A 27,435-nucleotide genomic window follows, 5' to 3' on the forward strand; every position below is an offset into this window, starting at 1 on the left:
TGCCCAGCCCCATCTCCAGCCCCTCCTGTGGCCTCCCACACTGAGACCGAGTTAGAGGCCTGGACGGCTCCGGCAAGCTCTGGCAGGGGACAGACAGGCGGGAATTGAAATGGAGCCAAGAGCCCAAGGAAACGCCCTAGGAGTGGCAGGCAGCAAAGCGCCCCCTACTGACCACGCAGGTTCTTCAATAAGCGGGGTCTCAGAGAAGCAGAACACATGTGTGAACGGAACAGACTCACATCCTAATTTGCCTCAAGATTCCTGCCTGTTGCCCATTTGGGAACAGCTGCAGCACCCACCAGCAGCATCCAGAAGCTTCCATATGGGGTCTATTACTGCTTTATTTGCTCGTGGTGACTTCTTGAAACTCAGACTGACATTCACTGAGCTCCCTTAAGAGGGCTGATGAGCCAGACTCACATTCTTCCTCCTCTGCCTCTTCCTGCTGCTCTCCTGGACCCACCAGACCACGGGAGTGAGGCCCATTCGATGCTAATGTCTTGTGTGTAGTTGGTGCTTTCCTGTCTCAAAAGCCCGTAAATGCCACACCTTCCTCCCAGTTGCTCATCAGTATTCCCTTCCGTAAGAGGCATGCTGCTCTGTCACCTTGTGCCTCTATGTCCCCGGTGTCTCTGTCCCCCTGTGCCTGTGTCCCCCTGTGCCTGTGTCCCTGAGCCTCTGTCCCCTGTGCCTCTGTGTCCACTCCCCTCAGCTCCCTCCCCCGCCTGTGCCTGTGTCCCTGCCTCCTCGCACCTCTCACCTGGGACTGTAACCTTTCACTCCTTTCTCCCACAGGAAGATGACTTGAACGGGATCCACATAGTGGCCTTTGCAGAGAGGAGTGACCCAGGTAGGACCCCCCCTCCCCCCTTCCGTCTGCTCTCTGACCCTGTAAGCAAGAACTGGCTTCTCACCTTGGTCAGCCCTCACCTTTCCTCTCCCTCACTTCCCGCCTGCAAGGCAACCGACAGACACCGGGCACCCCCTGGTGGTCGCCTGCGAGGCACAGACCCATTTCAGTCGTGCACAGCTCAGAAGTGTGGGGAGATCAGAGCCTCCTGCTGCTTAGCTGCCCAAGCCCGGGTGAACCTAAACACAGCCTCGCTCTACAGCAGCGGTTCTCCACCTTCCGAATGCCGCGACCCTTTAATACAGTTCCTCATGTTGTGGTGACCCCCAACCATAACATTATTTTCGTTGCTACTTCATAACTGTAATTTTGCTAGTTATGAATCGTAATGTAAATATCTGATATGCTATATGTGTTTTCCGATGGTCGCGACCCACAGGTTGAGAACCGCTGCCTACAGGCAAGTGTGTGTGTGCGTGTGCATGTGCGTGTGTCTGTGTAAACTTCTGTTCACATTAAAAGCTGATGTACCTGGCCTTCCTTTATTCTGAACCCTTTTTTGTAAATATTTTTATACTGTCTTTCCTGCTTTAGTCAAAAGATCTTTTTCTGCTCTTAACTTTGTTCCTAAGTCCCTGTACAACTCAGTATTTTAATGAGATCAATCCTATACTTTTTTTCCCCATCCTATAGATTCTTGACCTAGATTTTAAATGTCAATTTCCCCCTCCTGGCTCTAATATTAACAGAATTGCAATCCTCTTCTAGGCAAGAGCATTTACCTAAAGGTAGCTTATTATAACACAAGCTTTAGTAGAAATTGAACAGTAATAACTTATGGATAGGGTAAGCTGGGAGAAGTCCCCTTTTTCATCCTCCAGAGAATCTAGTCCTCTTAAAAAAAAAAAAAAAAAGCTGGTGTACCTAGCCTATATAAATAACAATAAATATACCCTTTGCTCTGTCAAATATGGCCTGTGCTTAGGAAAGTTAATGGAAAATATTGCCCCAAATAATGAGAACTGGGCCAAAGAAGCAGCCGATTTCCAAAGTGTAAAACAAGCCTATAAATGGATGAGAACTTGGACAGCTCTTTCCTGGCTTCACTCTTCGCCATGTCAGTGAGAGCGAAGTGCAGGAAAACCAGTGGGCAGGGGGTAAAAGGCTAGTCCCTGGGCAATGTCTGTGGACAGAAGGCCCGGAAGGGAACGTGTACGTGCAGATTCTGAGGGGTGTTTTGAGAGACACGGAATGATCCAGAATGCGGCCGGAGAAGGCAGGGGCTTCATTTCTGAGGGCGAAGCGCCCAGGCTTTGGGCTCTGAGGCTTGGGCAGGGGTTCCGAAACCTGACAGGGCAGAGAACCACGGGCACCACGGCCGCTCGCCGACGGGAACGGAGCCTCGGGGACCTGCGATGTCACGGAGCTCTGAGGCACCTTCTGAGGCTCCACCGGGCTTGGGAGCCACTGCTTCGGGGAATGAGGAGCTCTGTGGTGCTCACAGGGTCCGAGCCTCTTGGATGTGCACAGGGACAGATGAGGAAACAGCCTCGGAGAAGAGAAACTGCCCCAGGGGGCACCGAGGGTTAGCAGGACTTCCTGAAGGAGGAACAGACTGCCTCGCACGGGCCTTGACACACAGTAGGTGCCCAGTAAATACCGCCAGGCAGATGACTGACCAACCGCCATAATCCCCTACAGACAAAACCCCGTCTTTACCATATAATTTTAAAAGATGAGATACAATCCACATGCCACACTGTTCACCTTCTTAAAGTGTGCAAGCCGGCGGTTTTAGCACATACACAAAGCTGTGCCAACAGCACCCCTAATTCCAGAACATTTCATCACCTCAGAAAGACATTCCATACATGTCAGCAGTCACGCCCTGGCTTCTCCCCCAGCCCCTGGCAGCCACTAATCTAATTTCTCTCGCTACAGATTCGACTGGTCTGCACATTTACATGGAATCATGTAATATGTGGCCCTTTTGGGGGTCTGGCATCTTTCACTATCGTAACGTTTCAAGGTTCCTCCTTTGTGTGGTGTGTATCCAGACTTTGTTCCTTTTCAGGGCCAAATAATATTCCATTGTATCACAACCAAATCTATGCTCCAAATTATCTGACAGCGTGTCCCCCCACCCCCTCGTTTTTTTTTGTTTTGTTTTTTTTTAATATATTTTATTGATTTTTTTACAGAGAGGAAGGGAGAGAGATAGAGAGAGAGCCAGAAACATCGATGAGAGAGAAACATCGATTAGCCGCCTCCTGCACATCTCCTACTGGGGATGTGCCCGCAACCAAGGTACATGCCCTTGACCGGAATCGAACCTGGGACCTTTCAGTCCGCAGGCCGACGCTCTATCCACTGAGCCAAACCGGTTTTGGCCACCCCCTCGTTTTATTAGAATGTTTGAATGTCCACGATGTCCCAGTTTCCCCATCACTGACTTGCAGAGTTGGAAAATCTCTTCAAAAATATCTAACCCTTGAAACAAACAAACAAACAAAAAAAAGTAAGCCAGTGTGGTTCCAGCTTCTGTCTACAGCTTCTGGCCACCCCTCCGCCCCCGGAGGAGACACCAGCAAAGGAGGCCAAGTCCCTGAGGTGGACAAGCTTCAGTGAAACAGAATCGGCTCCCTGGTGCTGTGAACAGAGATGCCATCCATGGGCAGCAGCCTGCTGGCCCGACTCCAGGGCCCTCCTCCCACCCCCACCCCCTTCCAGGCTGTGGGGAGGCCCGTCTGGCTCTTGGGAACAATGGAACAAAGAGCCTCAAGAAGCTGCAGGAACCTGTTTGACCGAGATTGCTGCTGATGAATCAAGCTCCTGAAACTCTCCACCTCCTCCCTACACAAACATCCCTGGGCCCGAAGCCGGCTTTCCCAAGCCAGGGCTTGTTCCTGGGAAGCTGGGAGCAATGCGCGGGGTGGGGGTGGAGGAGCTCAAAGCATCTTTTTTCAAGGAGGGAGGCCCTGTCTGCTCGGCCCTGAGAAAGGGAAAGGGTTTTCCGGGAAAGTCTCTGCCTCCGGCTGGTCCGTCATTGCCCGCCGGGTCACCGGGTCACTGAGGCGTGAGCCTGGTGGAGAGGCCGGGCTGTGGACTAGGAACTGTATTCCTACCCCGACAGCGGGTCCTCCTCTACCTTAGCTCTTGCTAAAAACGGACACGTGGCCTATGGCCCCAACCGAAGCCCTGCCCACTCTGCAGGAAAGGTTACACCTTCGGGGGCATTAGACCCCAGCTCCTTAGAGAGCTGCCAGTCTGGAGGAAGGTGCCGGGGGCTTTATGGAGACGATCCCATTTGGTCCCTGAAGCCATCCGTGACCTCTGCACCATTAGGAAGAAGACGAGGACGTGGCCACTTCCTGTGTGCATGTGACAGGACAACCTCGTGCGCGGGAGGGGCGAGTTTTTCCCCATTTTTCGCCAGAGGAACCTGAAGCCGGAGAGGCGGGCGGCAGGGAACCGGCGGAGCCCGAGCTCAGCCGAGGGCTGGGGGGCTCCCCAGCCACGCCCTGAACCGCGAGGCCTTGCTGCAGACCTGCCACCCCTCGGGGTGACTACCCTGATGCCATCCAGGTGACAGCCACCCCCTCCACCAGCAACAGTAGAGAGACCCAGGGAAGGTCCACGGCGCACTCACGGTCACACGGGCCTGGGTTTGTTGGTGGCTCCCCCGGTCTCACAGGCACGTGCCTCTGACTAACGGAGCCCTGGCTGCTGCCCTGGCTGTGACCTGCCTGGACCGGTCCCCGGGGCCCGGGCCGTCTCTTTCCCACCAGCCCCGGCCACCTGGGAGGGAGGAGCGCGTGGTCACCGGGTCCTTCCCACAGGGACGGGGCTCCCAGAGGCCTCCGCCCGCCGTGGGAAACCTGGAACCTGGCTGCGCGGGAGCCCTGGGCCGGGTCATGGGAGCGCAGGTCCGCGCCGGGGGGCAGGGAGCCGGCTCGGTTCCCACAGCGCCGGCCTCTTTATTTAGCTCCGTCTCCGTCTCCGAGGCTCCGGGCTCGCGCAGGGACGCGGCTGCAGGAGGCTGGGCTCGGCCACAGGTCAGAGGGGCGGGCAGTCCGATGGCCTGGGAGGGGGGGAGCAGCGCCCCCAGAACCGCACCTGCACCCCTGGCTGTCTCCTCGGCCTGAGCCCTTTGACCCTCACACTGCCGCTCGCACCCGGGCACCTACCGCACCAGCACCAGCCGGAGGCGGGAGCGCCCAGGCCCCGGCGGAACGGGCTGCAGGTGCGCAGACCCAACACCTGCAGCTCAGCATCCCGGCTCCGCCGCGTGCAGGCCCGTGACACTGGGCAGGTCAGCACCCTCCCTGTTGTCACAACTCCATCCCCTTTAAGATGGAGACAATAAAAACCTCCGACCCTCCGTCAGACTCAATGCAAAGATTAAATGCAAAAGTACTCGGAACCCAGAAAGCGCTCGTTAAATACTCAGAACATCACAGAAGCGGGCGTGGGTCTTTAAGAGACAGGAATCGGCCGCCCTGACCCACCTGAGCGAGGCTCTCGCAGGCGCCCCAGGTGCCTCAGTCCCCAAGTCGGGAGCAGGGACCGGAAGGGACCTCCCACGTGCCCTGCGTCATGACGTAACTTCCGGTGCGCGGGACTTCTCCCCTGTGCGGGCCTAGGCCGCCTGTAAGCCACCCCCGTGCCCGGAATGTAAACATGAATGAACCGGTGGATGGCAGGTTCCTTGCTTTCAGGTGGAAGAACTCGGATCATTTGAAAGTAATGGCCAGCCCTGGCCGGTTTGGCCCCGTGAATAGATTCCGGCCCAGGGCACGTGCCTCGGTTGCAGGCTCGATCCCCCGCCTGTTCGGGGCGCGTGCGGGAGGCAACCAATCGAAGTGTCTCTCTCCCATCCGTGTTTCTCTCTGTCTCTCCCCCTCCCTTCCACTCTTCCTAAAAATCAATGGAAAAGGTATCCTCAGGTGAGGATTAACAAACAAAAGTGGCAAAGGCTTACTGTGCGCCAGGTTGTCTCAGGGCCTCACAGATACTAGCTCATTTAAGTCACAACCATCCTGTGACATTGGTGCCATTATTATCATCACCCCCTTTACACAGATGAGGGACAAAGACACGAACTAACATTCCCTAAGTCACACGCTAAATGGCAGAGCCAGTATTCGGACCAAGGTCATTTGCCCCAAGCGTCCCTGTGTTTCAGCCTCAGGCTGGGCTGCCCCCGTCTGTCCTGGAACGTTTCTGGGGTGCAGAGGGATTGTGTCCATGTAGAACTCATCGTCCTGGAAGTCAGAGGCTGCCTTGGTTCTGGATGTAACTTCTCCGCCTCTGACGTCAACTTCATTTATCAATAAACTCTGTGCATGCTTTTTGAGCTTTCCTTGCACCTCTGTAGACTCCCAAACCTTTGGCATTCTTAAACATAGGCAGTAAGCCCCAATTTTGACTTCTCCTGTTTATGTAACAACTCCAATCCACTTGATTTTTCTTGCAGAAACCAAATTTTTTAATTATATTTTTATTGATTTCAGAGAGTAAGGGAGGAGAGGAGAGGAGAGAGAGAGAGAGAGAGAGAGAGAGAGAGAGAGAGAGAGAGAAACATCAATGATGAGAGAAAATCATCGATCGGCTGTCTCCTGCACGCCTCACTCTGGGGACCGAGCCAGCAAACTGGGCATGTGCCCTAACCAGGAATCAAACTGTGATCTCCGCGTCGACACTCAACCACTGGGCCATGCTGGCTGGGCTTGCAGAAACCAATTTTTATCCCTTTGATCTTTTTTGAAATCTCCAAACCTGCTCTAGAATGCAGAATAGGAAAGGTTCTTGTATGTAGCATAAAAATAATAATAATAATAATCCCACCATTATGGGTTTTTCCCATCAGAAAACAGCAGCGCTGTCCTTGGTGTGTTCAGCCTCAGTTCCGCTCGTGACCTTATCCGCCACCACACATGTGCCTACACAGCCCCTCCCTCCCCTCTATGGGAGTTGGTCTTTTGCACCGAGGATGTACTTTCCACTTGGATTTGGGTCTGTGTCGTTGAATGTCATCTTCTCTGTGCATTTCTGATTTGTCAAGTTCTCTTAAAACTGGTTCTCCTCTCCCAACTACTGGCAGCATCACTTCCTGTATCACCCCCCTTCTTCTCCGCTGCTGAAAGCAGGCACTGGAGGTGTTTGGGAGGAATTTCCCCTTATGGTCTGTGTAGTCTGCTCCATAAATCCACAGGGAACCCAGGGGGCACCAAGTTCCCCGGCCTATGTCACAGCAACATGCCCGGAAGAGAAGGATCCGTGGTGCCCAGATGGCTGCAGCCAGGGGCCCTCTGGGAGCTTGACCCTCTGGGCCACACCTCGGGCTGCAGGAGGAAGAACCCCCATCCCACCTCCACCCCAAGCCCCGAGCGGTGGATAAGGAACTCTGCAGCACATGGCCCTGTGGTCTCACCCAGGCCGCCCTCCTTTCTGCTGCTGGGGGACAGGTGGGGAGCTGCGGGCCGTAGAGACCTTCCTCTCTGCTGACAGGAGCCCTGCTTTCCAAGTGACGAGGCCCGAGGGGCCGTCTCAATCTTATGAACTAACAACATTGAAAGTGACTACACCCACGCAGGGCAGAGCTGCTAAGAATAGAGTGCATGTTGCCTGGAATGTGAGAAAATGAGGAAGTGTTGAGAAAAACCTTTACCCAGAGGCCCCAGGCCGGGGTGCCCGGAGAAGGGAGAGGCTTGTTAAACAGAGGCCAGAGAGAGGGGCCTGAGCGGCTGGGGGCCGCCACCAAAGAGGAAACCTTTACAAAGAAAGGCGGTTGCCATACTGAATTCCTATGCAGCTGGTGAGTGGCTGTACAGAAGGTCCACATTTCAGGCCACAGAGTCAGCCATGCGAGAGCCGTAACCTCATAGTCTAGACCTAAACCTACACTTGACCCCTGGATGACGGAACCTGGGCCTATCAGTGAGGGGTCCTTTACCCCTGCCCACCAAGCCCGGGGCCACTGTCCTGCTGGCTTCCAAGCATGGACAGGCGAAGTCATCGTCATCGTTGCCGGTCATTCAGTCTGGCCTCCAGCTTGGTCCCAAGGTCACCAGCGTCTCCTCCGTCCAGCGGTTGAATCTGTCTCCCCTCTCAGCTTCACCCATGATCCCCAGAATCACAGAGAAGAGAGAGGGCCCTGACTTTCCTTCCCTGGTGCTCCTGCGGGGATAGGGGGTGGGGGTTGGGGGGAGGGGGGGGAGGGCGGAGTTCTCCCAGAGATTCTGGGTCTTCCACTTTCCCTGAGTTTTATTCCAGATCAGAGCATGGGTGCCCAATATTCTAGGATTCCCTAAAATTACGGCATTTCTGTATGCGAACAGCGACGCTCACATGGGCCTGCGTTCATGCATACGGACTTGTACACGCTCGCGTGCGCAGACACAGACACACACACACACACACACACACACACACACACACAGGCTTATTCTCAGGGACTTTCCAGAGTCTAAACTCTGTTTCTAGTTGGGAGTGGGGTGGGGCTGCTGAGGCTTTCTCTTACTAAACATTCTTCCAACACGCTTGTTTATGGTATAAATTTTGTTGTGTGCAGTCCTGCAAGATTTAAGCTTTTAAAGCAAAAAAAGAAAAGAAAGAAATCTGTGTTCTTGAAACTCACAAGACAGGGTCTGCTTTTCCTATGAATCATCCCTCCCCCGGGGGCAATGAGTGCTGCGGACTGACTGAGGGGAAGCACAGCCCTCACGGAAATGGGGAGGGAGGGGCACCCCATTTGCTTCTCAAAACTATGAAACCAGCTCTAAGTCAGGAGCCGCCTTTGTCGGAAGGTTTTAGGGATCCCAGGCCGCAGAAAACCCAGGGTCCAGGCTCCATGTCCTGGTCCCAGAGCACAGTTGTGGGGAAACCGAGGGATGGCAAGTTGCTGGTTTCCGGAACTGCCCTGAGGGCTGAGTGAGGACCAGGCCAGGGCGGGTCCATCTTCACCTGCAGGTTAGCGATCCGATCAGAGCGCGGCTTTGAGTTATGAGCCAGCCATTTCCCTGTGAACTTTTCATTTCTTTACTCAAAAACTTTATTGTTTCCTTTGAGTAAGCTGCTTTGTGGCAGGGTTCTCCTCTGACTCATTTTATAGAATAATCCTATAATTTGAGGGTACGCAGCCAATGGCTTAAGAAACCCTCATGGAAAAACCGCAGCCTCTGCCGTCCGTGCTGAGAGCCATGTAGGCACGGGGGTTACTCACCTTCTTGATCCGACTGCAGATGGCTACGAGTTCCTGGAGACCCTGAAACAGGTGGCCCGGGACAACACCGACAACCCGGACCTGAGCATCATCTGGATCGACCCGGACGACTTCCCTCTGGTGAGTGGCTCAGACCCAGGCCCGGCCGTGGTCGCCATCACAGTCTCAGGCTTCGGTGTGGTGTGAGGGCCTCTCACGTGAAGGCGGATGTGAAGCAGGAGGGGCACATGCATAAACTCAATGGCCGCCCCCATCCAGCGGGGGAGATCTTGGCCACTAGGGTAACATTGACCTTGGGGCCTGGTGCTGACCCTGACGTGGTTAGATATATGTGTTCTCACTCCCTGGAGACCAGAAGTCTCAGCTGAGCTGGTGAAATGCTTCTGCCAGCAGCCCCCTAGCTGCCTGCAGCCCATCACCACCCACTGCTGTAGCCTCTCTCATTTTTCTGGGTGGGGACCGTGGTTCCGAGGTGACCCAGGTCCTAAGTGATGAGAACCAGACATGAACTCTTTGCATAGAGCCCAGAGCTGCATGGGGAGGAGGAGCAACCTCTCCAGGGCAGGGACCCTGTCTCTGTCGGGTTCTCCCAGGTCCTGGCCTAGTGTCCAGCCCGGGATTAGTGTGCGTCAGAGCCTTAAAGTCCAAACTCTTGCTGGTGTCAGTGATCAATGAGCAGCAAGCCTTGGTTGTGCTTGGTTTAAAGAGAATAAGCAGAATTTGGACAATGCACAAGCCCAGTGGTGACGATCATGAATGTAGCTGCTGTGTATTGTATGCCTGGAACTAGGGTGAGTTCTTCACATGTATCACCTCGTCTAATCCTCTCAACACCCTGTGAAGTGGGGACTATTATAATCCCCGGGTCACAGAGGAAAGGAACGGCAGCTGGAGAGGTCAAAACAGTGGCTGGTCGGTGTGATGTTCCAACCCAGGTCGACGTGATGCCAAAGCTTCGCCGGTCAGTCAACAGACCTCAGGCTGCGCTAACTGCTGGTCATCAGAACACGTTTCATAGGTTATAGATGGCAAGTCTAGCTTCTTCCAGGAGTTACCGTTCGGTGCATAGGCCAGGACTGGCCGTGCTATGGTTAAACAGACAACACCGAGGGGTTTTAGTGATCGCAACCAAGGCAGAGACTTCCGTGACACCTGAGGTCAATGCCATCATTTCGGGCGATTATAACAAAATCACGGCCCTGTGAGGCGCTGTATGCTGTGACTTTGGCCACGGCCCGAATGCGTTTCTAATTTATCGGGCCTGTTTGGTTATGCAAGCTTGCGGATGGTCTGCAGCTCTGACCAGCTCTATACGTTTGCCTTGCTTTTTACAAAGAAAAAATCTCAGACTATTCTGATTTTGAGGGCCCATCGGTCTATATATTGGCTTGGGAGACTTCTCACCACGGGACGCCTCTGTTTTTAGCCCATGGCCCCCCACCCGTTAGTCCCGCCCCGTCGGAGATCAGCCCACATGCCTGGCTGAATGAAGAGGCTGCTTCTTACTTGTATGCCAACTGACGGCGCGTCACTGCTTTCTCGGCGACCTCACGGGCAGGGTGGCGCAGCGTAAGGGGTTTTTAAATGGGGCGCTGAGAGAGGCGGAGGGAAATCTCTCCCACCACATAAACTATAAAGAGCCCCAAGTAATTTGGGGATCAACTTTAGACCACCTCTGCAACGCTCCCCCCTGCAGCTGCACACGCGTCCACATGACACATTTCATGGTTTGTTATGACATCCTTTCTTCCCGTGCTGATTTAAAGGGCTGAGGGCTGGGCAAGTCTTCAATTTCCTAAGTGCCCGCAGCTGTTGGGAGCCCTTTACCCAGCGGTGACCTAGTTACTATGATGGGATGGCAGGTGGGGGCACCACAGAAAGTGATTTTAAGGGAATGCCCTGTCCCCGCCGTCTAATTTTACCTTCTGTTGCCACAGCTCATTGCCTATTGGGAAAAGACTTTCAAGATCGACCTATTCAAGCCGCAGATTGGGGTGGTGAACGTGACAGATGTGAGTACGCCCCGTGGAAGCTTGCCCAGGCCCCCGCGGCCGGCCCCGTGTTCTGCCGAGCAGCCTTGACAGTGAGGTCCGCAGGGAGTCCAGTCCCTTATAAAGGAGCAGGACCCTGGGCCCTGCCCAAGCTCAGTGTGGCCCTCGCCTCGCCTCGGAGCCAGTCCCAACCTATGGTTCCCGGGTTCCCTTCCACGGCGCATATCCTTGCTCATGGGGCCAGTCTGACCTGGGTCACGGTCTATTTGGGAGTAAGCCCCCCTGTACTTTCTTCCAATGCCCCGAAACAAGGTCTCTTCACACAACGGACCCCGCACTTGGAGCTACCATTGCAGGGGATGGTGGCCCGTCCCTTGGCAGCAGGTCGCAGACAGGAGACGGGGTCACAGGAATCGGGAGGAAGCCATGGAGATGGCAGGGCTTCTCCGCACCATCCAGGCCCCACTGGCCCGAGGCGGGAGAGGCTATGAGGAGGACTGGCCGAGCCTGAGGAATGGCAGACCTCAGTCCAGGCATCTGATGCAGCTCCACACAACAGCACACAGGGGACAGACACACCAGGCAGACGGGTAACGGGCGGAAAGGGATGGTCACAGAGGGTCCATCAGAGCCACCGCTAACTGGAGCCGACGCGTGTGAAGGGGGCCCGTTAGCCATTCCTCTCGCCCTGTCGGCAGGGTTCAATCAGCTGGGGAATTCTACATTGACGTATTTTGTAAACTAGTTTTTATATTAACAATAATGTCCACAATTTGCTCAAGTTGAAACACTTCAAAACAACAGTAGGATATAAGGTGAAAAGCAAAAACATTCTGCACTGCCGACCCCATCCTAGTCCGATCCCTGCGGGAAACGTGGGTGGTAGTTTCGTGGCTATCCTACCAGAAATGTAATCCTATATAATAAAGAGCTAATATGCTAATTAGACCGAATAGCAGAACCACTGTCTGGATGAGGCCAGGGCTGAGAGGGCCAAGTCCCGTGCACGAATTTCGTGCATCAGGCCTCTAGTATATATAAAATAAAATATGTAATTAAGAAGTAGAAACTGGTCGTTACAAAACAGTCGCGGGAATGTAAAGTACAGCACAGGGAATACAGTCACTAATATTGTGATAACCATGTATGGTGCCAGGTGGGGATTGGAAATACCGGGGGGGGACCACTTTGTCAAGTGCACGATCAACTACCCACCACGCTGCACACCTGGCCCCAACACGGAAGACTGTTAAGACAGTAACACAGACGAAGAGCCACATGTTACCAGTAGTATCAACTCAAGAGCAGCACCGGATTTCATTAATCAATTAAAATTAAGAATGGGATATAGATGCTGTTAGGTAGGGATCTATATAACAGCCGCGTGGGGCCCTCGGCTCTGACGCGGCCCCGTGCCTCGCTCACTGCCCCATCCTGCCCCTCCCTGCAGGCTGACAGCGTCTGGATGGAGATTCCGGATGACGACGACCTACCCACGGCCGGGGACCTGGAGGACTGGATTGAGGACGTGCTTTCTGGAAAGATAAACACCGAGGAAGACGACAAGGAAGATGATGATGATGACGACGACGACGACGATGGGGACAGTGATAATTCTGACGAGGAGGAGAATGATGACAGTGACGAGGATGATGACTAGCTCCAGCTCCACCTGGTTTTGATGAAAACGGAATCCCGGCTCCCCCTTCCACACGGACAGCACCAGGTGGCAGCCAGCAGCCCCGGCCACGCCCAGCCGCTCCTCCCTCTCCCAGCATCTCTTCCCACCCCTTCCCATCAGGAGCTGTACCATTCAGCACATGCACATGCCTTTCTAAACCCAGTCGCCCCGCTCGGCAAGGACAGGGGGGAACCGTTCCCCTGTGGATGGTCTGGACCGTCACGGGAAAGCTCTGCTCTCTGTCCGGCCATCCGTGGCCATGGCAGCGCTGGACTCTTGGCGGTCCGGGGAGAGCCCTCCCCTGACATTGCTACTCAAGTTTACTTGTCTCCTCTGACTCCGTCAGGGACAGAATGGACAGCTTGCTAATTCGCCAACACGCAGTGGCCATATCATCATCAGAGCCCGGGGAAGACACGCAATTAATCCTGTAGCCCCGTGCCTGGCACATCGGTGAGACCCTCGTAGGGGAGACTCAGCCTTGGAGACAGGCTTATGAGGCAGCTTCTCTTGGCTCTATTAAGCTTATTCTTCAAGTGAAGGTCAGACCATTATGAGCGCAGATCCGAGCCTTTGGATGGCTATCGAGAGGCCTTGTATAAGCGCATGTGGATGGATGTCACCATCACTTCCAGTATGTGGGGCACTGGGAGGGAGGCTAACGTGCTCTCTGAACTTCCCTTGCAATGGTTCTCAACCTGTGGGTCGCCATCCCTTTGGTGGTCGAAGACCCTTTCACAGGGGTCGCCTAAGACCATCCTGCATATCAGATATTTACATTACGATTCATAACAGTAGCAACATTACAGTTATGAAGTAGCAACGAAAATAATTTTATGGTTGGGTCACAACATGAGGAACTGTATTTAAAGGGCCAGAAGGTTGAGAACCACTGCCTTAGGGACAAGTCTCACATAGGGGAGGGGGAGACGCTGAGAGAACGAAAGGATTTTATTTTTTCTGATGGGTCAGGTGGCTTCCTAGCCTGAGCTCGGGTCTGGACACCCCTTCCCATTTGGAGAAAGGGTTGGTTTATCCAGAGGTGAGTTAACTCTGCTTTCATCAGCACTCCCACAGTTGGCCAGGACAGTAAACAGAGTTCATAGTGATGCCCCGAGGCACTAAAATAAACGTGCCCAAGTGCCTTCAGAACTCTCTAAAAGTTACATCGTGCTCGGTAGTTTTAGCGTTAAGTTTGAATAATAATGTTCTAATTTATTTTCTCAATCTTTTGACATGTGTAAGACACTGAAAATTCTTCAAAAATAGGGCAATCCTTTTATGGAATACTAGCTAACTAACTGTCATTAAAGTCATATTTTGAAAAAATTAAAACTGTCTCTTCTTTTTTTTTTTGGAGAATTTTTATGAGTTCATTTGAGCCAAACTGATGGCCAATGCTGAGGAGCAAGACCCAAAAGCTCCCAATATTAAGACTATCTTGGAAATCCTCTCTGATTTTCTGATAATGCTCCCATTCTCTCTCTCTCTCTCTCTCTCTCTCTCTCTCTCTTTCAGTTTTCCTTCCTGGCCTTCCTTCCTCTGCCCACCCTTTAAATATTAGTGTTTCCCAGTATCTCAACTCTTTCTGACATGTTTCTAGGGTAGGACCATCCATGCCCATCAGCCACCACCTATGTGCTAATGACTTCCATGTCTGGGTCGCTAACCTTGACTAAGACCCATTTATTCAACTGCTCTTGCACATCTTGGTTTGGATGTTGCACAAACACTTCAAACAATGTACCAACACCCAAGGCCATTACCTTCACCCCTAGGGTTCCCCTCCTCCTCTTAGTGGAGCCCCAGTTTGGATGAGTGATGTCACCATCTATCCAGTGGCCTAGGTCAGTGGTCGGCAAATTGCGGCCCCTTGAGTGTGGCTCTTCCACAAAATACCACGTGCGGGTGCGCACGTACAGTGCGATTGAAACTTCGTGGCCACTCTCAAGGGGCCAAAGAGCCGCATGTGGCTCGCGAGCTGCAGTTTGCCGACCACTGGCCTAGGTGACTTGGCCCCTTCCCTTCTATGTCCATGGCATTTTGTATGTACCCCAATTCGCGGCATATTTTTTAATTGATTTAAGAGAGGAGGGGAGAGATAGAAACATCAATGATGAGAGAGAATCATGGATTGGCTGCCTCCTGCATGCCCCCTACTGGGGATCTAGCCTGCAACCCAGGAATCGAACTGTGACCTCCTGGCTCAGAGGTTGATGCTCAACCACTGAAGTCACGCCAGCCATGCTCACCACACTTATTTAAACTGCAACACATATTTCATATTTGCCCTTTCAGTAAATTGTGGGCAAGGAATTTATCTTTGCATCCCCAGCACCAAGTAGATAGTCCTTTATTGAATTGATGAGCGAATAACTAATTCATCAGAATACCCGTAACACCCCAGGACTGCTGGGTAACAATGCGTAATCCCCAGGACTGCTGGGTAAAACACTGCATGCAGGGCCTCCGTCCTGTTATTTCCCCCTCCCCCACCCCCCAAAACCCGAGGCAGGCGCATCCCAGGCTGGGCTACGCTGCCAACCCGCCAGGCCCAGGCTTACCTCCGGTAACCTCTCGGGGAGGTACGTTTTCACAGCCATCTTTGAAGCTAATCTTTCAAACAGCCAAGGAATGTGGTCCGTCATAAAAGTGGTCTGTTCCCCAGCCCGGGGAGATCCCCTTGTTCACCCCAGGAGACGGTGAGCAATGCGCAGGCCATTTAAATCCCGCCCTGAGCTCCTGTGTCAGAGGCTCTGGGGGTCACTGTCTGGAAGCAGCTGCTGGGTCACTGGTCTGAAACGTTTAGAGCTGATAGTTACGGAATGTTTGGCCTGGAGCGCGATGCCATTGCTTTAACGCACATTATCTCACTTCATCTTCACAAGACTCTCAGGAGATGGGTCTGGTTATTCTCCCCATTTTACAGACGAGGAATCTGAGAGGGACACGGGGTCTCATGTCATTTTCCTAGGGTCACACAAACACTTTAAAAGAGTGTCACTATAATCCCATGTTTACACTTAAATCAAGGATTTAAACGAAATTCCTAAAATTAAGGAATCAAAGGATCCCATTTCTTTTTCTCAGAAAGTGTCCGAAGATGGACTCAAGTGCATGTCCCACAATCCTTTTCACTGATTACGCCAAGAGACCCCTTCTCCGTTCATTTCGGAGGCGATGATCCATTTAAACAGTATGGGGGATGTCAGATCATTAGAACGGCAAGGTCATCCTATTAGGAAAAAATAACTCACTTGTGCTATCAAGAACGCACAATCATTTTCATGAGCAAGAAGCTGGAACAGAAAAAACGTTCAAAGCACCTCGTGTCATTTCCACAAATGCATCATCATTTTGTCTGGAATATGAATTCTCAGAACCACAGTAATAAGATCAGATATAGATACAGACAACATACCCAAAGTCCAACATAGCTTTGCTTGTCTGATGTCAACATCAGCCCGTGTAATGAGAAGATGCCTGCGTGACACTTTGACACCAACAGGGAATTACTGAGTTTCCCCTCAAGCAGAGACACTGCTGTTCCCACGCCCCTGCCTCTGGCCTGCCTCCGGCACTGGCTTTGCCTGATGCCATCCTGATGCCCGTCACTCCACGTCCATCACCTGGTAGTTTCTCACTGAGAATCTCAAAACTCTGCAACATTCTATGGCTGCACCATGGGGAGTGGATGGAAAAGAACGGAATCTCTGGTTTATGTCCGCACACAGCTTTCATCTTTTCTCCAGTAGCGTTTGTTCATGAGGATATAAATGGTGCACATCTTGGCTGACAGCCCAGAGAAACAGCTTATCAATGATCTATACCATGAACATGTTCACACCAATTGCTTTCTCTCACTCCTGTCCATGCAACAGATAAGAATGTGTGAGCTGTCGGCGCTCCGCACAGGTAAAGAGATACTGGAGTGAAAATCCATTTGTCAAATAATCAAGCTCCCTTTAAATCGAGCTAGCTAAAATAAATCACCAATTTAAACTGAAATACCAAGCCACTCGCAAAAACAATCCAATATTCACCACCACCGCTATCCCAAATCCAGCGTATGACACTTTTCTCACTCTTGACTCAAAGATCTTTTTTCCATTTATGGATTTACTCAGAAAGGCCTGTTTCATCTCCAGGTTTTAGAGCCTAAGATTTTAATTTCCAGTAGTCTATTCATTTAGAATATTCTCTTGGCCATAAAATGATTGCAACCAGGTGTGTGTGTGTGTGTGTGTGTGTGTGTGTGTGTGTGTTTTAAATGCAATGGCGATTCTACTTTCCCATTCAATCTACCCTAATTGACTTAGTTTTCACAGAAACTTGACAGGTTAGCTCTAATAAGGTATCTAAATCATGCAAGAGTGAAAATGTCCCCTAAAACTCTTTAGATGAGAAAGAGAAACAAAATTCCACTTAGGATTTCTGCTTATTTTCCAAGTTTTACAGAATAAAAAATGTAACATGTAATGAGTTCACTGGGACGAGGGATTCAAAATGACCGGGATGCCAGGCACACCCTGTCCCTCAGAGACACTGACACCGTTACTGATGCCACAAAGAGAGGAGGTCACACAGCATAACCTGTGAATGCAGGCACGCGTGCTCCCGCAGACGGCTGCTGGCCGTCCACTCATTCATTCGCGTGTTCGGAATGTCTGAGAGAGCCCGCCGCCCTGAGGGTGCAGGGAGTCACACCAGACTCGCCATACACAGGCGGTGCTCAGGAGTTCAGGCTGGTCAGCAAACCTGGCCCTCCTGGCTACAAAGTGCAGTGTCAGCTAATCCGGGAGAACACGAAAGACCCCGGCCACATCCTTGCACAAACGGTTAAGATAGAGCGAGACAGTCTGTCACCCAACATTTGGGGTTGATGCTGGATTCTGAATCTAGAAACGCACAGTTCTTTCAACACAAAAGTGATCGTCAAAGAAACTTCTCTGAATGAGACCTGGCCCCGGCCGCTCTGGCCTGGCATCCGTGTTGAGACAGGGCCATCCGCCAGGCTGTCTACGCGCAGCCCGCAGTGAGCCGCACCCAACGGCTGGACATGCCACACATGTGTCCTCATAAGCGATGGCTGGGAAATCCAACTGGGTCATAATTTAGGGGTCCAGAAGGGATTGCTAGTTAATGAAAGCCTACATTATAAAGACAAGGAATTAATAAAGTTTGGATTTTCTTGTTTATTTATTTTATCCAAATAGTACTTCTGTGCCTCAAGAAATACCAAAGACATTCAGGTTAAAAGCCCAGGGGGTGGTCACACTTGTCCTGAGGCTTCAGGTAAGCGTGTTTTTATCCCACTGAGACAAGAAGAAAACACCGATGTTTTTGAGCCGTGATTTTGAGCCGAGACGCATACATTGCAGACTCAGCGCCAATGGGGAGTGACCCTTTGGGAGTTAGGAATCTGTTGTTGTGCTGGGGACACTCCTGATAGAGACTTATTTTACAGGCGAAACAAAACAAGCGGGGTTATCTAAGGAGAGGCGGGACAAGGCCTGGTAAATGGACTCACAGTCCTGACATCACATTGTACTCAGTAGTTCTAGATTTCTTATCTGCCCCTTGACACCTGTCCCCATTCCTGATGAGCACAAGGATGTGAGCACTGTCCCTGCTTCCCTGTCCTTTACTGCATGCAAACAGCAGGAGAGAAGAGGGTAGCTTAGGCACAATGGAGCCCAGACTTAAAGCCACAGGAACAGGGAAAACAGGGCTGCACAGCTCCTGGCGAGGCCTGCAGGTGGTCCCTCTCCCCCCAGCCAGTGACAGGATGTTGACACAGCACAGGGACCAGCACCGGGTCTTGCCCCAGGGGCGACACGGGCAGCACTGGTGTTTCTGGGGGCGGGAGGATTCTCAAGTTATTTCATTGAAAATCCAATGGCATCTGCTTCCGGCGGGGCCACATCTCTGGGAAAACCCAAAGCGAAAGAGCAAAAGCAGTTCCACCTCCGACAAACCCAGGTTCTGGTTCAAGGTGAAGTGTCCGCAGGTCCCTCCTCTGCATCCGAAACGCCAGCTATGAGATCAGACCTCAAGGTACAGTGACCAAGGGATGGAACCGCACACTGGATGCGAACTTCCTCTCACTACCCGAGACCCTGGCCGGTGTCCCCCTCTCTGACACCCTTTTCCTCACCTGCACCCTGAGGGAACCCACCTTCAGAGGCTGTGAGGTAACAAGGCCCAGACATGCGTGCCTGGTGAATACGTCAGCACCTTCTCTTCCTTCTTTGACCATAGTGTCTTGTCCAAGACGTGGTCTGAAGTCTAAAGGCTCCGAGCATCCTCTGGGTTAAAGCTCAGTGAGTACCATTCTCGCTGTGGGTCTGATAGCTCCACTCACTAGCACTGAATCCTGGGCATGGGCCGTGCTCTGGGCTCAAGAACAACTCGCATTTACGTGGGATGGAACATGACCGCAAGGTTACAGGGTAGTACGTTCACAGTAGTGATTTATTTTTTGTGACAAGATGCAGGAGGCATAAATGCTACCCAGAAATACAGCATCACATTACAATCGCAGGGTCACTGCGGCAGGACTGTTTAAATATTGTGCCAACGTCCTGTGCTGCCCTCAGGGTTCCAGCTCTTTTTTGGATGATGCTCAGTTTTTCAGCTGTATTGGCAAACACACAGTAAGGCTTCCAGGGTCATGGAGGTGGAAGAGAAATTGCCACAGAACTTGACCTTTCTCTCTGCTGTCAGGTCAGATGGGCCTGAACAAGGTCCCATGGACTGGCCTGCAGGGGGGCGGGCCCTGCAGGAGACAGCTCAGTGCCAACACTGCTCACTCCTGGGAGGAGCTGGTGTGACGGAGGGAAAGGGGCACAGGAGGGAGGGAGGGGTCCCTGGCTATGCAGCACCCTCCCAACCATGGGTGCAATTAGGAAAGCTCTCGAACACACGGCCCGTGTAGAAGCACATGCACCTCACACGCTCATCCATAGAAACACACAAACAAGTTACCTACGAAGAGACATACCATTGCCACAGACAACACAGATGTGCAGGTGCCTAACATGCAAACATGCCATCTACGTGCTAGCACACACGCTGAGAAAAGCTCATGTGCATGGAAACACCCAGCCACACAGGACGTGCGCCGCTGCTGAGAGGGCCTGACACAGTAGGGCCCGGGGGGAAGAGCCAGCCGCAGGCCTGATTTGCTGGTCTCACTGAGTGGCTGGGTCACTCTCTCCCAGGGGCAGGCATGGGAAGGGGCAGGGTGACCGCGTTCTGCCAACCTGAAAGGCACATGGCTCCCCACTGAGCCATATCCACATCTAAACACGTGCACTCAGAGGGGAAGCTGAGATGCAAGACAGAGGACTCCATGGGCACCTCATCCCTCTCCTACACTCGGCAGCACAGCCACGTTCTCCCGATGGAAAAGGTGGTCCAAGCTCGGGCAACAAGCCACACACGACACACACACATACACACAACACACACAGGCACACACACAGGCACACACACATACACAACACACAGGCACATGTACACACAGGCACACACACACAACACACACATGAGCACACACCCACAGGGGCCATCTACCTCTTACCACCCGCTGTGTGGGACCTGTCCTGTCCGTAGATTTGAAGAGGAGAGAGGGAGGAAGGGAGATGGTAATGGCCGGGCAGCTTGCTGGCCAAGCACTTTCTCGAGGACTTGCTTGATGAACCTGAGCGAAAGCATTCTGTGCTTCGACTTAACTGCTAATGCAAAGGACGGATGAACGGCCACACCTGACCATCCCTCCCACCTCCGAGCACGCAGACTTCAACATTCAGGTCACGGGCGATTAAACATGGCCATTACCTTCGAAAGGACACACTTCAGGACAAAAGTTATCTACTGGCTGAGACACCGCCAGGGAGACAGCGGTCTCGGGCAGGCGCTCATTACCTCCTGCGCTTTAGCAATTAACGTCCACATTGTAATACCCTCGGTTGAAAGTTATAGAAAAATCTATAAACAGTTAAGGCAAAGGAAATCTGTCTCCTCTCACGTGGATGTATCTATAGGCGACCAGCCCCAGGGCACAGAACACCCCCTTTAAAGAAGAACAGCCGATTGGTTCTAGGAACTGAAATAAAAACACACTGTGGTCCAGGGCGGGGTGCGGCTCTTCAGTGTGTTAACGCCATGGACACTGTCCCCGCTATTAAGGGTTTGAATGTGCAAAATCCGTGTCCAGAGACCCTGCATTTTATTTGGTATTCTTTCAAAAACGGGTTCGTACAAAGTCAGTGTAAAAAAAATCAGTATTCAACTTAAAACAGAAACAGTAATTTCAGAAGGTCTGACAAGGCTGAGGGAGAGAGAAACGGGTAGAGAGGAAATATATTAACCTTTCTTCACCTGCGGCGGGGGGGACAGGCGCCGAAGCAGCCAATCCGACGTGACCCCTCCGGGGCTGGCAACTGCAGACCGGGCTGGAAGCCTGGGCCCTGGGGACGCCGGTGAGCAGCGTCACCGTGAACCCTGTGCAGGGACATTTAGGGCGTGTCCACCGCTGTGCTCCCGACGCAGCAGCCTCAGACGTTGTAACCTTCACGCAGCCAAAGTCATAGACATTCACCATCTCCTGAAACATATTCCTGAGAAAGGCATCACCGGAAGGAATGTCCGGCTTGAAGGGACCTACGGGCAAACACTAAGAGGACGGAAGCACCATGGTTACGGGGGTGGATTCCAGCAGCGGAACCGTGCGGTGACACAGCGCACCTTGGCCCCATGCCAGGCCGACTGGCTTCCCTTCCTTCTTTCCCAGCACGTCTTCCTTTCGACCTGAAGGCTGTTCGTTCAAGAACACCGTTTCCTTTTTCAGGTACAAATATCCAAAGCCGACTCTGATTTAAAGGATGACACACGAATCCTGTGCCACCTGCGGACGCATAACCAGGGCCGGGGGTGGGAACACACTGAAGTGAGCGGACGGGGCCCTACGTGCCCGGGAGAGCAGGAGGGAGCACTTGGTAAAGGTGTGCTGTGGATACAGGAGGCAGAGGGAGGCACGGAGAACCCGTGTGGCTCTCCCCGAGCCCCTGCACAGGCCTCTGCCGGGAAAGCCCCTGGAACCAGCTGCATTTAAGAAGCTGATCATGGACCCTAAGACTGGCCCCCACTCCCCTTTCCCTACACTCTGCGGCCCATCCTCCCCCCCTCCCCTCCCCCTGCCTCTCTCGATCAGGAATGAAACCAGAGACCCCTTGGTGCATGGGACGATGCTCAACCAACTGAGCCACACTAGCCAGGGCACCTTTCCTTCTCTCTCGACCAAACTCTATAAGCCAGGACAACACCAGGGGCCAACCAGCCCTTCCCGGGAGTGAGCAGCAGAGGGCTGGAGTGGGATGCACAGTGACGGTGGTCAGAAATCAGGGGCTGGGCAGCAGCTGTCAGCTGTCACCGCGGTGGCATAGCCTGGTCTCCCCTGGCAGGCACTCCCTGGACGTTAGAGGCTCCACGCTGAAGCTGCCAGTCCGTCACAGTGTCAGTCCTCCCCGGTGGGTGGGGAGCCGGGGAGGGGTTCTAAGGGACATTCCAGCTGGCTTGCCCTCCTGGCGATCTACCTGCGGGGGGGGGGGGGGGGCAATCCACGCTTCCCTACGCAAACAATCCGTGGGAGCGCCTGAGGCACACGGGCAGGGCCAGGTCCCTGGCAGCTCTGAAGGTTGGGCTTCCCGGGCTGGACCTGCCAGCCGGGGTGGGTGGTGTGTGTGTGTGTGTGTGTGTGTGTGTGTGTGTGTGTGCGTGTGCACGAGGGCGGATGGGTGAAGACAGGTGCCCATCACAGAATGAGCAAAGGCTACCTGCTCTGGCCCGTAGGGAAACAGGATCAGAAACAGACCGGCCTGGTTTTGTCTTTGGGAAAAGAAAGATCCAATCGAATCATTAGTGCACATTTTCTGTTGTGATCTCTCTCGGTAGAACCTAAGGCAACAAGGAACAGCCCCTGGCTGCGGGGGGAGTGGAACTGGACCTTTACACACACACACACACACACACACACACACACACACACACACACACAAGTCTGGCTTCCAGAACCAGGATAAAGACGCGTCCCCTGGGAGCTGTGGAGGATGTGGCGCCCGAGACGGCGGGGACGAAGCTGTAAGGCGAGGCTCCCAGAGCCGCCCGCTCTGCTTTGGTTACAGCTGCCACAGGAACGCCGGGGGACGGCCTCTTGAGAAGTCCCATCCGCCAGTCCGGTGTCCCCCGCACGGGTTTCCAGGGCAACACCTCGTCTTCCTTCCAAATAAAGTGCAGGTCAGGCCGCTGGTCCAGCGCCGGCCAGGCTCGGCAATGAACGTCACACACACCAGGTGGCCCTCCGTGCACGCGGATCTCCCTCCCGGCTCTTTTCTTGGAGTAAAGCCGCAAACGCAGGACTTTTACACCGACGTCTCCGATTGCAGGCGGAGGACAAACTTGTGCGACTTGGGGTCTACGAACTCCTCCGAGAGCGCGATGAAGGGGATCTTCTTCACAGTGACCACCAGGCCGAAGTCCAGGCACTTCAGGACGAAGACGAGCCCGTCCCGCAGCCCGTTCGTCACGGCCTCGTCACTGACCAGTCTCCACTGCGTGGACAGCCAGCGCTCCTTGTCGTACTGCAGCGTGGGGCCGGCGCGGAGGTAACGCTCTAGGAAGGCCTGGAACAGAGGAGGAGGCCGTTAGGGAGAGCCACCTGGTCCGAGGGCAGCCCTGGCCGGGGCACCGCCGTCCGGGCACAGCCCCACCGCACAGGCCCTGCCTGCAGGTCTGCCTCCTCCCACACGGGGAGCTCAGCAGTGCCGGGCACAGAGAACACTCCAGAACATGAGCTGCACACCTGCAGGGATCGACCTGCACACACAGACACCTGCTCTCCCGCCGGCTGGCTGTGGACTGGGGCTGTGGGACTAAGCTCTCAAAGTGGGGATGACAGCACCTAACTCACAGGCCTGCTGAGGACGAAGTGGGCAACTAACCATCTCATGGCAGGAGGTGACTACGATCAATGTTGCCAATCAACGCCAGCAATGGGGGGGGGGGGTGCACAGCAAGTCTGAGGGCTGGCCAGGCCCCACCTTCCCTCACACCTCCTGGCACCAGCTCCTTGGATTCTCTGCGCCCCCCCCCCCCCCTTCACAGTATCACTCCATCTGCTGAATGTCATCTTTAAATGCCCCCCTGGCCCTTTAAGTCTTCTCCAACCACCTCCTGGGCCTCCAGGACAGATGAGCACACCCTGAACGCCTGGGATCACTGCTGGATGCCCGGGCAGGTTTCCCTTTTGGGACAATTAACTGCTGACTTGGGGTCTCGGCCCCACATGGGACTCCCCTCTCCTGGGGGACAGGCACTGGTTTCCCATTGTACCCAGCACACATCTGAGCTCACAGCACGTGTATCACATCCATCGATACCCTGACTCGGCTGCGAGAGCGGATGAGGCGGCGAGACATAGAAAACGCTGGGATGTGTCACTCTGGTCGGGACACAGGCGGTAAGGGGTCCCAGCACCCGCCTCGTTGCTGCCTCAGGTCCTGACCTCAGCGCTGCGAGCACCTGTTCTAAGCAGAGCTGAGCCTCTGGTACAAACACACGTCTGATATGACAAGAGCTCTTAGGAGCCACACGAAAAAGAAACAATTCAACAATCAGAGAAATGAAGTCAGTAAGACAACTTATAGGAGAATAAACAGAACATTAACCTATGAAAGACGTCCTGTCACATGAAGAATTTTTACAAATATGAATTCAAATAGTAAGAAATATTTTTCCTTCTCTTAGGTGGGCAGGGAGTAAAAAGAACGGTGACCCCGACGCTGCTGAGTGTGGGGGGAAGAAGCAGTGCCCCCCCCCCATCCAAGGATCCCAGAAGTGAGTGTAACACTGCCTCACGCCTCGGAAGGACGGCCTGTGACCCAGCGGCTCCTCCGCGAGAAACGCATCCTTCAGGAACACCAGCACGCAAGCACGGAAACCCGTGCAAAGGGGACAGTCACGTCAGCACTGTGCAGGCCAGGGGCTGGAACACTGTTCTCTGAATGTACATGTTCTCGGCTTTGCAAGCCCCACTCTGTCACCACCACTCAGCTCAGCCTCGTGGAGAGAAAGCAGCCACAGAAGATATGTAATAAGGGGGCGTGGCTGCGTTCCGATCATACCGAGCAACAGAAAGGGCCCAGCCCCGGTTCAGACTCACAAAAGAGCTCCATTCGAGAGTGCACCAACAGGCAGTTAAGCGAATCACAGGATTCAGTGGAAGGCAGTACAGCTGTTAGAGGGGGTGAGTTCCATGTGTAGGACAGAGATCGGGAAGTCCTGACATCGAAAGACAGCCCGAGAGCTTTAAGGAAGACAGCAAGTTTCCAGACTATATGTATATAGGATACCATTTGTCCCCCAACCCTAATTTCTGCTTTAAACACAGTCACACACACACACACACACACACACACACACACACACACACACACGTGCACACCCCCCATGCTATCAGGAAGAACTGTTTGCCCTAGGGCAGTGGTCGGCAAACTGCGGCTTGGCAAACCGTGGCTCGTGAGCCACATGCGGCTCTTTGGCCCCTTCAGTGTGTCTCTTCCACAAAATACCGACTTTCTGCGCATGGGCCACGAAGTTTCAATCACACGTGGTATTTTGTGGAAGAGCCACACTGAAGGGGTCAAAGAGCCGCATGTGGCTCGCGAGCCGCGGTTTGCCGACGACGGCCCTAGGGGAATAAAACTTCACTTTGTACATTATTCTAATCTTTAATGTTTAGACTTTTATACAAATATTATTATTACTAATTCATAAAAGTAGACACTTTTGAAATGAAAAAGCAAGCAAGTGGGAAACTACAAAATCCCGCAGGAAGGGAAAGGCCTGCTTCCGGGGGGGCCCAGCCTCACTGTGCACGCGGAGACACGCCCCCCACACTGCTCTGCATCCCCCTTCTGGGGCCTGATATTCTAAAAAAGAGTCGTCCACGTCCACCAGGGGCTGGAGATGCCACAATCTCTAAGTGCTGTTCTACTTTTAAGTCATTTTGTTTGGAGTTAGGACAGATTACTTTGCAAATCACCTGCATGTACTAGTATATTCATGGATACATGTGATTGTGCTGACTACGTTTTCTAGGTGAGTCAAAGAATCTGCACACCTATGGTCCTTTCCCGGAACATCTGCTTCCCTGAGGTTGTCACTGGTTAGTGAGAATGTAACCAGCAGTTCGTGTGTGTACAGGACGGTGTGGGAACACAGGTCCTCAGGCCGATACCAACAGCTCCTGAGTGTCCCATGTGTGTCTAGGCCAGGATCCCTTACCCCGTGTCACGCTGCCACATTTAATATAATCCTCACACAACAATCCTATCAGGTGGGTACTGTTAGCACCCCCAGTTCATAAAAGAGGAAACGAGTGTAGAGTAACTTACGTGAAGTCATAAACCAATGAGTGGTGGGACCTGGACTTGACCCACATCTGTCTGGAGAGAGGTCGTTTGCCAAACCCTGACTCCATCTTGTCTCCCTGGCCACCTCCCTCCATGAGCTACACGACTGTTTCCTAAAAGTGTGCTCACATCATGATCTCAAAGACCATTCAGTAACAGGAACTCCACAACATCCGAAACGCCTAACAAAGGGCTGGCCTCATTTCTGCCTCTGATAATAATAGCCATTTACTGCGTTCTTAACCACACAACAGGCACTGTTCTGAGCTCGCCACACAAATGAACTCCTTTATTTCTCACAACCACCCAATGAAGAGGATATCAGGATTATCCCTAATTTGCAGAACAGGAAACTGAGGCACAGAGCCGTTCAGCGGCTGGCTCAAGGTGTTGCAGCCGTTGGTGGAGGAGCAGGTGAGAACGGGTTCCTGGCTCCGGAACCCACCGAGGACCCCTCACCGCTACCTGCACTGTCTCTACGTGGAATCGTTCCTCTGCTCAACTCTAGAGGCCTTCAGAGGCACATCCAGAAACCAGCTGCACCCAAAGACCAGAAAACGGGTGGGCCTCACCCATCCCCATCAGTGGTGCTTCGAAGAAGCCTCTGATTTGGTCCCTCCCGGTCACACCCAAGTGCGGGCTGGGGCTGGGCGAGGCGCACCTTCGGGGTCATGCTGTGGGCGATGCAGAAGGCCAGGTGCTGCAGGATGCTCTCCATGCTGTGGTAGTGCTGCTGCCGCGTGGTGCGCAGGTACTTCTGCAGGGCCCGGGCCATGGACGGGAAGATGGCCTGGGCGGCCTCCCTGGGGTCCATCACCTCCCCCGGGGCCTTCTGCTGCTCCTCGGCCTGGAGCCGCTGGATGTGGATGAAGGCCTCCTCCACCGCCACCACCAGCCTGGGGACAACGGAACCGGCATCAGGGCGGGGCTGGAGAGCCGTCCTCAGACCTGGAGGACTCCTGCCCTCCTGCCCTGCCCAGCTCCCCCCAGCTCCCCCAGGCCCTTGGCTGTCTAGACAGTAGGTAGGGGAGGGAGGAAGGGAGGGATAGGAGGTGGGAGGGAGAAACTGGGGCTGTGGTGGGCGAGGAGGAAGGAGCCTGGGACCTGGAGGGGACCTCTGTTCTCAATCCCGCCACTGCCTTGCTCGGGAGGCTCGCTCCATCTGGACAGCGGAGGGAAGTGCATGCTAAGGCCCCTCCGCCTCTGAGCGGGGC

General features: G+C 53.5%; 2 protein-coding genes across 5 annotated transcripts in view; one reads left to right on the top strand and one right to left on the bottom strand.

Moving 5' to 3' along the window:
• Positions 1–14,081, top strand: part of CASQ2 (calsequestrin 2) — a 45,668-nt gene extending 31,587 nt beyond the window's left edge. Inside the window, exons 8-11 of the mRNA XM_036342568.1 lie at positions 796–850; positions 9,094–9,194; positions 11,012–11,086; positions 12,516–14,081. Coding sequence (XP_036198461.1) covers positions 796–850; positions 9,094–9,194; positions 11,012–11,086; positions 12,516–12,725 — 441 coding nt within the window. The 3' untranslated portion in view covers positions 12,726–14,081. The remainder of the gene's footprint in view (positions 1–795; positions 851–9,093; positions 9,195–11,011; positions 11,087–12,515) is intronic.
• Positions 14,082–19,202: 5,121 nt separating this feature from the next.
• Positions 19,203–27,435, bottom strand: part of VANGL1 (VANGL planar cell polarity protein 1) — a 44,541-nt gene continuing 36,308 nt past the window's right edge. For all 4 annotated transcript variants that reach the window (XM_036342566.1, XM_036342565.1, XM_036342564.1 and 1 more), the window contains 2 exons: positions 26,883–27,117; positions 19,203–23,431 (listed from right to left, as the gene is read on the bottom strand). In XM_036342566.1, the coding sequence (XP_036198459.1) occupies positions 23,171–23,431; positions 26,883–27,117 (496 nt within the window). In that variant the 3' untranslated portion in view covers positions 19,203–23,170. The remainder of the gene's footprint in view (positions 23,432–26,882; positions 27,118–27,435) is intronic.

The sequence above is a fragment of the Myotis myotis genome, unplaced genomic scaffold, assembly GCF_014108235.1.
Source record: "Myotis myotis isolate mMyoMyo1 unplaced genomic scaffold, mMyoMyo1.p scaffold_m19_p_18, whole genome shotgun sequence".
NCBI lineage: Eukaryota > Metazoa > Chordata > Mammalia > Chiroptera > Vespertilionidae > Myotis > Myotis myotis.